This window comes from Leopardus geoffroyi, chromosome D3 (genome assembly GCF_018350155.1).
Source record: "Leopardus geoffroyi isolate Oge1 chromosome D3, O.geoffroyi_Oge1_pat1.0, whole genome shotgun sequence".
Lineage (NCBI taxonomy): Eukaryota > Metazoa > Chordata > Mammalia > Carnivora > Felidae > Leopardus > Leopardus geoffroyi.
The window spans coordinates 76,825,375-76,838,191 of NC_059339.1; the positions used below are offsets into that span (position 1 = coordinate 76,825,375).

Sequence of the window (12,817 nt, forward strand, 5' to 3'; positions counted from 1 at the left end):
TTCTCAATGGAAGGTGAAATGAGCATGTTAATCAAATTCAGTGTTCTCTCCTGCACTGTGCTCTTAGTTTCCAGAAACCGATTAGTCCCATTAACTGGACCTGTGAAAGGAACCTGGTGCTGGAGGTTCTGCAGCTTTAGAGTTCAGTTCTGAGATTAGCCATGGCACATCCAAGTTCTTCTATGAGTCTCCTCGTAAGCATCCTTTCTGGGGACTCTGTAACTTTAACGCTAACCTGATGGTTTCCAGAGTAGAGCTTTCTGAGTGCCTATCTGATTTCCTCTCCCACAAATTAACTCGGTAGGGAGGAGGAAAACCGATTCCATTTAGTCTCCCATTTAACCCAAGCATTTTTGGTCGTCATATAAGCAGCAGTAGGTTAGATTGATAGCACATACTTGGCCAAAAATATGAATTGACCACTTAGGTTACAATGTGGGTTCTTAGTTCAGCGGAGCCTAGTTTTGGTAGTGCCCCAGAGAAAAGTAGCCGTAGAAACAGCTCTTTTGAATTGGCGCCTCAGGTAGGGAAGGCTGTAGGTGAAGTCGTGTGTCTTCAATACTCATGGAAGGATCGAGTCTGCATGCTGATGTCCCTTTCTCTCTTGAGGTGGCCCCACACCTAGATCCAGAACCCATGTGGTCACAGTCTTGGAACGAACCATTGTAGAGCCTTCAGGACTGAATCTGGAAGAATGCCAAGAAAATAGTTACTACAGATTTAGCAAAAAGTCCTCTTACAAATAATCTTGCCTTGCTTGGTAAATAACGTTCTGGGAATAAACACTGAGGCAGCTGCTCCGTGGCTCAGGTGGTTTTTCTGTAGAACGTGCCATCAAGCTCATGAAGCAGAATATTCAGCCTCATTCACCGAGGTCCCCAGGTTACGTGGCAGTGTCACTGAGCGTGCTTTTGACCATCCTCTTTGCCAAGGCACAGTGTTGGTAGTGGACGTGAGCGATCGGATGCGTACGCGGAGGTATGCTAAGAGATGGCTACGAGATTGACTTCCTCACCCCCGTATGCCCCTGGTAAAACACCTGCAGGTCACAAGATCCTAATTAGGGAAGACCGTTCCCAAAAAGAAGCAGCTTCCTTCTGTCACCTCATGAAAGAGATTATTCCTGATGCTTGGCCTCTTGTTTCTTGTACGTTCTCCCGGGAGTCTCGGCAGCCACGATTGGCTTGTTGTCTCTGAGCCCCCGCCCTCAGGGTAGCACCCCTTTCTCAGTTACAGATCTCCTGTGCGGCCTCTGTACACGCAGGACTTCCTCACCTCAAACGTCCATCTCCTCCCTCCAGGAGTCACTGAGGCGTCCTTGTTGTTCCGATGTGTCTCCACCCAGAGTGCATTTCTCAGACTGCTTCCTACAGACCAAAGTGTCTCAGGAGTCCTTTTGCAATCTAACTTGGACTGTCCAAATATAGTCACTCTGTTGCTGGACATGTCTCTAGACCCAGAATCCATGGGTGCTTCACGCACCCTTTTAAAGTTTATTTTTTTGAGAGAGACAGAGACAGCATGAGCAGGAGAGGGGCAGAGAGAGAGAGGGAGAGAGGATCCCACACAGGCTCCGCACTGTCAGCACACAGCCCGACGTGGGGCTTGAACTCACGAACCGTGAGATCATGACCTGAGCTGAAACCAAGAGTCGGACACTTAACCGACTGAGCCAGCCAGGAGCCCCTTTTCTCCTTTTAAAGAGAGACCCGCTGTAGGGGAGGACGGGAGCAGACGCCTCGGTTATGGGGACCCTCTGGAATTCTAACCTACATTGCCTGGCCACTTGCTGTCCTGGTCAGTCCTCCTGATTCTACGCCCTGGTGCAAATACAGGCCTCCTAGAGAGGAGACTGTATTCTTTCCCCTGAATGCTATAGAGGAAGGGCTCTAAGCCGATGAAGAGTTTAGGAATTAGGAGAAGATCACCGTGGCAACTATATGGAGGAAAAAATGTTCAGGACAATCCCTCTGGGTAACATGCGGTTTGACAATAAAATTTAGTACCTGAAATAGATTGCATATTTCTCTTACGATCACGTTAGCAACAACCCTTGACGTTTCAGTCTTCAGGGCTCTACAACTGATGTAGGTAAGATTTTTGGACCTCCTAGCAGCGTGGGGTTCATTTCACAGTAGACTTGAAGCCTTTGGAAATCCGTTGCCTTTTTTCCAGACACTAATGTTTTGGTCAAATTAACTTACTTGGTCTAGAGCAAGTAATTCTCTGGGTGTATATGACTTTATTAAACTGATCGGAAAGCAAATGCAAGATATTAAATAATAATGATTTCTTACACAAACAGCCATCAGTGGCCTATGCACATACCACGCCGGGCCTACCTTCAGGCTGGGAAGAACGAAAAGATGCTAAGGGACGCACATACTATGTCAATCATAACAATCGAACCACAACCTGGACTCGACCTATCATGCAGGTATGCAGATCGTCCTACAACTTAAAATCACAGGCCACGGGAGCCAAAGTGTACATGAGCTCAGTGTTCCCGATGTGAATGTGTTGCTCTAAAGAACCCGTGTCTGAGAAAATCTTTCCTCCCCAAGAAAACGTGTTAACTCTAAGCATAATACCGCCCTGAGGAAGAATTCGGTCCTCAGATCAGCCCATCCCTAGATGCAGTTTTAAGCTGTGACATGGAAAGATATTTTCAAAGTAAGAGCCTATCACAGTATAGCTTCTCTCCCAGCCCCCTTTATTTCCGAGGCTGCTTTTTAGGCTGGGCTAGTGATTCATTTCTATTTCCTTTGGATATGTTTCCCCATCCCTGCCCCCATTATTATGTGTAATCGTTTCCTCCACACTCGAAGAGGCCAGACCTCTCATTATTGCTGGCTGTGTTGTTGTTTGGGTCCACGCTCCCAATCACATGGCACAGGGGATCCTCCTATGAAGCTAACTTGTTTTTGCCTCCAAAATAGCTCGCAGAAGACGGTGCATCCGGATCCGCCACAAACAGTAACAACCACCTAATCGAGCCTCAGATCCGCCGGCCCCGTAGCCTCAGCTCGCCGACTGTAACCTTATCTGCCCCACTGGAGGTGAGAAGGCTGCCTCGTCTAACCGGGTCGCTCTGTCCCCGGGACTTCTCATTCTCTCTTCTCGCCTCCCTTGGATTTGAGTTTTGCAGCCCCTGTCCCCTCTCTGATCAGCCGTTGTGTCCGTGGTGCAGGGTGTTCTCGTGCGGCCTTACTTCACGCTTCTCTGTTTCGCCTTGGTCCGCATCCGTGGGCTCCCACCTGATTCCCATTCTCATTCGGCTGCCGCCACGGTCCCTTGTGCTGGAAGCGGGCGCCTCTCTTCCGAACTTGCTCCATTCTTGTTGTGTTTCACTCTTGACCGCATAATAACTCTTTCAAATACCAATGCTTTACATTGCGTTTGAAAACATAGCCGTTGCTTTGATCATTTTCTTTCCTTTCGACCGTAGGGCCTGTCATTGTATGGGCATACGTGTTTCCGATGCACATTCGCGTCCCTAAACCATTGCTGGGCACCTGCTTGTGCTTCTCTCCTGTGTGTGTGGGGTCCGTGCCGTCCCTTAACATCACCAATATCAGAATGAGAGAAGCCGGAGAGCAAATGTTGGAAGCTCCGAACTTGACTGTGTCGTAGAGGTGGCCGTGGGTCCGGCCCCTGGGTTTAGGATGCTGATGACTGGGAGTGGCTGTGATCTCGTCCAAATGGGCTCTCAGCAGGTAGCAGCCATGCAAGGCCGGGTGGCTGTCTCCGTTGGTCCAGGTTTTTCTTTCTGTGCTCTGAAAACTGCCCACCCATTCCGCATTAGACTGTGAGCTCATTAAGAGCAGGGGCATGCGTTTTTTCAGCCTCTGTAAACCTTTCATCCATCATGTTCAACAGAGAACAAGATTTTGGGTGTATGCTGAGTAGCTGTCCACGGATCTCGGTTATAAGTACTTAACGTTGTGTGTTTAATCAACCAAAAAAAAAAAAAAAAAAAAAAAAAAAACTTGAAAGTGAGAGTGGTTTCAAAGTTAAATGAATGACCGAAGCAGGTTTTTGGAGCTTCTCCCTCGTCCCTCTCCAAAGACGGGCGTTCGTTGATGCCCAGGTACATTTTGACCCCTCCGGGCTAGCTCGTGGTAAGAATTCTAATGCTCGTTATTATTCCTTAGGGTGCCAAGGATTCACCCGTACGTCGGGCTGTGAAAGATACCCTTTCCAATCCACAGTCCCCACAGCCATCACCTTACAACTCCCCTAAACCACAACACAAAGTCACACAGAGCTTCCTGCCACCCGGCTGGGAAATGAGGATAGCACCAAACGGCCGGCCCTTCTTCATTGACCATAACACAAAGACTACAACGTGGGTAAGGCTGCTGCTTTTATTTGGTTCCGTTTTCCTCCCGAGGTCTGGTATGGACTCCTGGGTTTCCTTCCTCGGTGTCCGTAGTTCTCGCAGAGAAATCTCTCACTGAGCCCGACAGTTTGCCGTAGTGGGGGAAAAGGGTCGTGCCCCCCAGTGCCAGCGATTTGATGTTACTGCCTCACTTCTCGCGATGCTGTCCTTGTATCAGGTATCCTAATCTCTTTCTAAGCATGCTAATCATTTTTCTGCCATCGGTTTCTTTTTGCATTTTTAGGGCCATTATCATCTTCATTTGGTTTGTCCTTTTAAGTTTGTACCGTCCTCATCGGGTCCGTGTTTCACACTTCTGTGCTGCGTTTCTGTCCTTTAATTATGGGTCAAGAGATGCGCTGAGGAGTTTGGCTGTAAATCTGATGGCCCCTCCTTGTGAGCACCTTGTCAAAATTGATTGTTCTCATCCTGTTCCCCTTCCACGTGCCCCTGAATCCCCCAGGAGAAGGACTCCGTGTGTTGCGTTAACGAGCATGACGAGATTAATCAGAGGTGCCTGTGTAGGACTTTCCGTGCCTCTGTCATTTCTTCATTTCTTCGGCTGAATTCACGGTGCCTTATTTAACACCACACGTAGTCCTTTTAGAAGGGAGCGGTTTGTTTCTACCATGTGATCTCTGGACCTACGATGAAACCAAACTTGGTATTGTTGTTTCTATTTCTGATGCTGCGGGAGGTTTGCCCTCTTCCTGTCCCTGTCCCTTCCTGTCCCTATCCCTCTCTCACTCTCTGGATACAGAGCTTAACTCTGACCTCTGTCATCCGTGCTTAGAACTGACGTTATGTGAAAGCCGGTTGAGTTTGGGTGGTTGTTAGCTTGGGCTAACAGTGAACGCACGTTTTAAAATCCCCATTTCTAGAGAAGACCCTTAGTGTAGTAGAGTCAGCAGAACAGTAAACATTGTGTTAAGAAAGACACCTGAACCAAAGTGACCTGGATTGTCACTCACACTTTGCCCGCAGTGTATGTTAACTTAGTCCCTAGAGGGCTCATCCTCTAAAATCCAGTGGATCGTGAGGCAGCATGTCTCCACGAGGACATTCTCTGCACTGGGGGCAGGAACGTGCCTTTTATTGCCGGGCATCTAGCATCCGTGGCTCCTGCCACTGAAAAGCCTGAGAGCCACTATTCCTCCCCGTCCTCCTGCCGGGGGGGGGGGGGGGGACCAGAAATGCCCCCCCCACACACACATTCTCAAGACTCCTTAGTGAGAAGCACTCTAAAAGTTCTTCCTCTTTGGAGGTACAGGAGTGGCCTGCCAGGGGAATCTGTCATTTAGATCTGGTGACATTCCTGTAGTAAGCTCCTGATCCCTTCTGAGGCATCTGCTAGCATGTTGCTTTGTTTGACTTGCCTCTTAGCCTGAAGGTGATAGTACAGGTTGGGGGGGCACATGGAGAGTGAACAATGGGCACCTGTTTGGTGCCCAAATAGACACAATAGAGACTGGGTATTAGGTCTTTGCCCTCGTGGACACAGAACCTTCGGCTTTCCTGCCGGTGATCCACTCACTCCAGCACCGCTGGGCTTTCCAGCCCTCGGCCAGCCAGGGGAGCTCCAGGAATAGGGGTAAATATTGTCGCAGTAGATGGATTAGTGTATGGAGCCGCTGTGGCTTGCCCAGCACAAGCTGTGATTTGAGTCATTTGCACTAGCTTAGCAGCCCAGCCTCCTAACCTTTTCGGTCTCTCACGCCACAACTGCACTGTGACCGCCGCTGGACAGCTTTTATTTTAAATAGCACTTGGCTTTATTTATTGCCCGCATCGGTGCTGAATGAAACCCAGTTTGAATTTCCAGTTGCCCCCTTCGACCCAAGATACTTGGTGTTGACTGATGGCACCGATTTAAAATTTTAATGCGTTGAAACAGTATTTTGCCGCTTCTGTCGCTGTAGAAAACCCTGAAGGTAGCAACTGGGAATTCCCCAGGGATCAGACGCCCCGGCACACAGCTGCCCCGCCACCTCCAAACAAAGGCCTATATACAATGCTCTGTGTGGAAGCCATTCTCCCCATTGCTGGTTTATTGTGATAAAAGACGGAGGGAAGGGGAAAGATAATTTTCAGCTTAGAATCTGTTTGGAGTTGGTTTGGGGTTGGCTTTGTTTTTTTTTTTTTTTTTTTTTTTTTAAATTTTTTTTTTTTTCAACGTTTATTTATTTTTGGGACAGAGAGAGACAGAGCATGAACGGGGGAGGGGCAGAGAGAGAGGGAGACACAGAATCGGAAACAGGCTCCAGGCTCTGAGCCATCAGCCCAGAGCCTGACGCAGGGCTCGAACTCACGGACCGCGAGATCGTGACCTGGCTGAAGTCGGACGCTTAACCGACTGCGCCACCCAGGCGCCCCTGCTTTGTTTGTTTTTAAAGAGAACAGCGTAGCTATTCGTAGCATGTGAACACTACGATGGAAACAGGAAGAGAAACTGGTAGGTCAGGTAGAGAATAATGAAGATACCACTTCTGCCCCCGTCAGCCTGTGTGCGCTTGATTCCTGCATTAACCGGCAACATGAAAAGACACAGGCCAGTGTTTCCCTTGTATGCATCGATAGGGGAAAATTCCCTTTGAAGTCTATTTATAAAATACAGCCTTCACAAACACAACTAATGCAGGCAGCCTGCCAGAGGTCTGTCTAGGATGAAGTCAGGCCACATCCAGTGAGCATCAGTCTGTTTCCACCTGGGTCAGCAGGGCCAGGGACGCATGCGGGAGGCCACCAAGTGCCCGAGGGGAGATTACGAGAGGACTTCACTTGTTCATTCTTCTGCTAAGGAAGCAGCCAGAAGCATGTATGTAAGAGTGTATCTCTGCCTTTTACAGGACAAAGCGTTGGCTTATTTTTGTAGCAAGCAAGAATGTACCTTAATGAAGTTGCCGGTTTGTTTTCTACCCAGGTCCAAACTAACAAGACTCAGCGTAGCCTAGGCATGGTTGCTGACCTCTTCCAGGAAGGAAAAAAAACCACAGCTGGTTTTTGAACCAGCCAGCATCCCCAGATTTTATATGTTTCTAAATAATTCTGCTAGGAACCGCCCCCCCCCCACCCCTTTTTTAAAATGATGGCCTTCGCCTTCTGTTTAAAAACTCTTCCAGGGGCGCCTGGGTGGCTCAGTCGGTTAAGCGTCCGACTTCAGCTCAGGTCACGATCTCACACTCCGTGAGTTCGAGCCCTGTGTCAGGCTCTGGGCTGATGGCTCGGAGCCTGGAGCCTGCTTCCAGTTCTGTGTCTCTCTCTCTGCCCCTCCCCCGTTCATGCTCTGTCTCTCTCTGTCTCAAAAATAAATAAACGTTAAAAAAAAATAAATAAATAAATAAATAAATAAATAAAAATAAAAACTCTTCCAACTGTATTGAGGGAAGCAGTTGTGAAATAGTGAAATAACGTGCCTTCCTGTGCCTGGGGACAGGGAGAAACTACCCAGTGGGGTTTGCGTATTTTATTCATTTATTTTCGTTTTTATTTCTACCATTTGAAACAGCATTCTTACTGTCATCCCTAAAGTTGTCACAGTCTCGTGAGGCCTTGGCTGCTGTTACCTGCCCCATTACCTTGGGGAGCCTGCCTCCTTGTTGAGGGGACATGCTGGGAGGATGGGCTCAATAGTGCCCCCTAGATTTAGCCCTGAGAGCCTGGTGGAAGGCAGCGACTGCTGCCGTCATTCTGACTTGTGATGGTGCAGTGAAATAATGTGACCCCGAGGGCCTCTAACCCTCCCATTCTACCAAGTCTGGGTTTCCATGCAAGGCCATTTCAGCGGACCTGTGAGATTGAGTTTTATACTTCATGCTCCTCGCCCCCAACCCCTGGCACTTTTCTGTCATTTCAGCCTCTTCTTTCTGTTTGCGTGTGCTTTAAATCACCAGCTTTCTACCGATTGTCTTTCACAGTAGCGTGTGTGTGTGTGTGTGTGTGTGATTCCAAGGCACGGCCGGTCTTGTGTGCGGTGTCCGGAAGCTAGCATAGTCAGTGGCTTGGGGGGGGGGGGGGGGGCCAGGGGCCCTGTGGTTGTGAGCTATCCCTGAGCGGGTGGCTTTTGTGAAGCTTAGATCTCCAAGTTTCAGCCTATCACAAATATTTACCCAAATTATCAGTTAATTGGACCTTATAAATCCAAACTCTTAACGTATTCATTTGTCCTGTATGTGTCCCAGTACACAAGGGAATATTGGGCCTGTTTCATGCCCCTGATTCCCCTTTAAAAAAGGATATCCGTAAGGTTCAGGGTCCATAGCCATCGTAAACCGCTAACATGATTCACTTCTTCAGTTCGTAGTAGTGTGCTATAGTTAATAGAAAGCAAAGGTTGGCTTTAGTTTTCGATTTGGGGTTTGTTTTTTTGTAGATTTGGCCAGTTAAAAAATCTATAACTTTGTTATAATCCAGATACTAACGGTTTATATTGTTGACTGGGGACTTTTTTTTTTTTAACAGCGTGCTTGAGGTATAATTCACATGTCATACAGTTCACCTGTTTAAAATACACAGTCAAGTGGTTTTTAGACCATCGAACAATCATGCGCGACCATTTTTAGAACATTTTCATACCCATTATCAGTCACAAAGTGAGTTTTATTATTTTCCAAGATTTATACCGATTATTTCATTTTCTTGTTGACTTAGGAAAATGTTGAGGCAGAAAACCTTTTAGTACTTTGACAGCAACAAAGGTTTTAATGTAATTGAAATCGGTTTTTGGGTGTTTTGTTTTGTTTTTAATCTCAGGCTTACTTGGTTGACAATGTCCTATTCTGAGTCTTATCATTTGTTTTCTAATCTTTGGAGTTGACCATAGGAATTCTCAGCGTTCCATCGCATTTTTGTTGAGTCTGTGTAAGCGAGAGGCAGCTCCCAGACTCTGGGTCGGAGCCTTCGGGCATGCTCTCATTGTCTTGCTCAGTTTCCTCATCTGAAGCAACAGAGATCCTGTGCCCAGCTCGTAGCAGGGTAGTTGCAAGATGATCCACCTGCTTGTTCTTTCTAAGTCAGAAAGCACGACCAAAGATGTCAGGGTACATATATTTCTCTTTCGTGGGTTCTTTGTAGTATCTTATGAGCCATACCCCTTAAGAAAAATCTTTGGCAAACTTTTGAATATTAGGACGTAAATGGGAGTCTAATTTGCAGAGTTTGATCAGGACTCTCAGGAAAGTTCTCTAGTAGGGATATGAAACTTTCTGTGATGAGGCTATCTATGTTTGGGCAAAACATGACCATCAGCCCAGATTCAGATTCTCTGCTCTAGATCAAGGAGGTAGAAGGGCGGGCAGCAGGAAACCCAGGCACCGTTGGAAAGGCTGGCTGCCCTCACACAGAGCTCAAGACCCGAGAGATTTTCAAACCACTGTCCCTATTCCTTCTGCAGAGTAGAGCCTCACGTTCACTGGCGCCCTCCATTCTGGTTTCCATGGTAACATCGCTGCGGGGACTTTTCCTCTTCACCTGCTCGAGGTCTCAGGGAAAATGCTTAACCTTTTACTTAAATCTTCTCACCATCCTGCTTTCACCAAGGACAAGAAGAGTAAAATCTTTCTTGCGAGTTGGTCAGCCAGCCTCCCTACACCAAGAAAGGTCCTCCCCTCCCCCATGCAGGCAAGAGTGCAGATCCATGCACGCGCAGCCTGGTTGCCTTGGAACACACGGCTCCAGAAGGGGAGGAACCAGTGAGTGCACACACAGAACCACTCTTAACGTCTTCTGCCTTGTCCATTTTTTTTGCAGGAAGATCCACGCCTGAAATTTCCAGTTCATATGCGGTCAAAGGCCTCTTTAAACCCCAATGACCTTGGCCCTCTTCCTGTGAGTACACTGGAGACGCGTGGACAAGTCCGAAAATGTGTATCCGTTCATCTGCCCGGTGTTGATGGGGAGACCCTGTGGGCCTTCCCTTTGTCCAGGCTTTTGGGGTCCCGCTGGTCTGTGGTTTCTTAACAGGAATGGGTGCATGGCTGAATTCTGATAGTATATACAGTTTATACCCAGTACTTGTGAAAGAGGTTTCTGTATTATTAGCAGCTAGTAGAAAGTAGACTTGGTACCTAGGATGTAAGGGACATTCTCTACACGTGACAGTTTGAGCAGTGCGCATTTAGTCTGTAACTCAGCAACCACTGAGTTCTGTCCTTATTGCGAATTTAGCCACTGGGATGGACACATTAAAAACAGTGGGAGAAAAAGGCCTAAGTAATCACAGACCGTTTCTGTAAGTCATTTAGCCTGCAGTCCCTGTTTTTCTTGTTTTTCTTCCTTGTTGAGGACTGTTTTATAAATTTAACTTTTTATCAGTTTATTCTCTTTGGGGGCCCAAGTTGGAGTTGAGCTATTTGGATCTTGAACGAAACTTGTGCCATACGTCCTTTTCAGCCCTCCCCAAGTCCAAAAGCCTTACAAGGGCAGGAAGGTGGGCAGGGGCGGGCAAGGACTTGAGACGCTTTTAGAATGAGGGTGCTGGGAGTTCTTTGATGGTGATCTTCCAAACACAAGAACTTTTCTGTTGGCCTGGTGTGTGGTATGTTATGGCACAACTTGAATCTAGAAAAGTTAGGGTTCAGTCTTTACTCAGCAGGTTTTATACAAATATCCCTCACTCTCTCCGAATCTGTTTGGCTCCTGGGTTTAGATGGAAAGAACCCAGAGAGTGCCCAAGACAGATAAGACGTGAAAGGCAACGTGTTGTCCTGATCTGTTGGACTCCTGAGTTTCTGATAGCAAGGAGGCACAGTTGAGCCAATGAGGGCACACCAGCCTTACCTTGGAAAAAATACCCAAATCCATTTAGTTCCTGAGTCCAAATAGAGCCCACACCAGAGAATCTCAGTATGAGGGCTTTCAGCCACCTGGTGACAAGGCTAAAGCATCTCTCTGACATTTTTAAATTAACCTTCCTCCTCCCTTCAGTCCTCAGGAAATATTCATTTAATTAAATGAGCTTATTCAATCCTAAACTCGACTGTTGCATGGAATGCTGAAGTTTCCCTTTGAAGCTTTTGAAATATGAACCCCTGTTTCCTGTTCATGCAGTGAGTGAAGGTTTCTAAGACTAGTGAACATGTGGTCAAGAGTTAACTTGAAATGTTTGTAGTTTATTTGTAACCTAAAACTGCACCCTATAAGAGAAGAATAAAAAGTGTGTCCTAGAGTGTTTAAATTTAGCCATTGATTTTTGGAACTGTTAGCTAATGTTTGGATTCTCTCTTCTCTCTCTCTCTCTCTCTCTCTCTCTCTCTCCCTCTCCCTCTCCCTCTCTCTCTCCCTCCCCCTCCCCCTCCCCCTCCCTGTCCCTCCCTCCCTCCCTCTCTCTCCCCTGCACCTTCCCCACTCCTAATACCAGCCTGGTTGGGAAGAAAGAATTCACTTGGATGGCCGAACATTTTATATTGACCATAGTAAGTAGGCTCTTTTATAGACACATAGGCATTGCAGGTAAAGGGATGGGGGGGCAGGGAGTCATTCAAATATTATAGTGAAAGGTTTGTCATTTCACTCTTTGTCTAGGCAGCCAGGTGTTATGTGGAGAGAATGATCCCAGAGAATCAGTGCCCTCGTACGGTACTGTGCATTCATCTAAGTTTGCTTTAAACTAGCCCATCAGGCTTTCACCCGATTTGATCTTGTGGCCTATTAACTTTTTTTTTTTATTAAAAAAATTGGGGGGGGTAGATAACCCCTTGATTTCTGCGCTTTTAATAAATACACTCTAGTAATAGAAAATAAGCTTTTAGACGTCATGATTGAGTCAAAAATTTGTGTGAGCAGTGCTTGAAGCAGCATGTTAAGTTTCTTAAACACTGCTTTCAAAGGTCTTATGGCAAGAAGCCCATTCTGACTTATTTTCTATTCATAGCATGCTTCTTTGCACCCAACGCACTAATACATACACAGTTCGTATCTTGAAATTATAGCGTATTTGCTCCATCACCTGTGAATAAATGCGTGGTTTCTCATTTCAACTAAAAGTTAAACTAATAAAGGTTTTGCTTTTAGGCAGCGGGTTTTTTGTTTTTGTTGTTGTTGTTGTTTTGAAGTGACATGTTCTCCGGGGGAGCATATTTTTGCGTATCCCTTAAAACTTCTGAAAAATACGTATTTGAAAGAAGTTTTCAATTATATTTACAAATGTGTGCAATTGGTAGTATTTTGATCTTTATTTTCATCTGGTTCATGAACCGCAAGTCTACGCCGGGTTTCTCTAGCCTCACGTTCTCTTAACTAACCCAAACCACACTGATGAGCCACTGGTGGGAAATCTGGCCACAAGGACTCCTCGTGGATGGGGAGTGCCACTGTCTCCTAGGTCTTGTGCCTCTTCTGGGGGTTACTGAATGAGTGTCCTGTAGACTTTCACTTTGAGGCACAGGAACTGAATAAACTAAGCAAGAACCCCAGCGGCCCACAATTACACCAAAAGTGGAA

General features: G+C 46.8%; 1 protein-coding gene across 14 annotated transcripts in view; it reads left to right on the forward strand.

The window, feature by feature from the left end:
• Positions 1-12,817, forward strand: part of NEDD4L (NEDD4 like E3 ubiquitin protein ligase) — a 343,481-nt gene that overhangs the window by 289,188 nt on the left and 41,476 nt on the right. For 6 of the 14 annotated variants that reach the window (XM_045457832.1, XM_045457834.1, XM_045457838.1 and 3 more), the window contains 6 exons: positions 2,306-2,437; positions 2,940-3,059; positions 4,155-4,352; positions 10,127-10,204; positions 11,736-11,790; positions 11,900-11,953. In XM_045457832.1, the coding sequence (XP_045313788.1) occupies positions 2,306-2,437; positions 2,940-3,059; positions 4,155-4,352; positions 10,127-10,204; positions 11,736-11,790; positions 11,900-11,953 (637 nt within the window). The remainder of the gene's footprint in view (positions 1-2,305; positions 2,438-2,939; positions 3,060-4,154; positions 4,353-10,126; positions 10,205-11,735; positions 11,791-11,899; positions 11,954-12,817) is intronic. The other 8 variants (XM_045457835.1, XM_045457833.1, XM_045457837.1 and 5 more) reach the window with 3 other exon arrangements.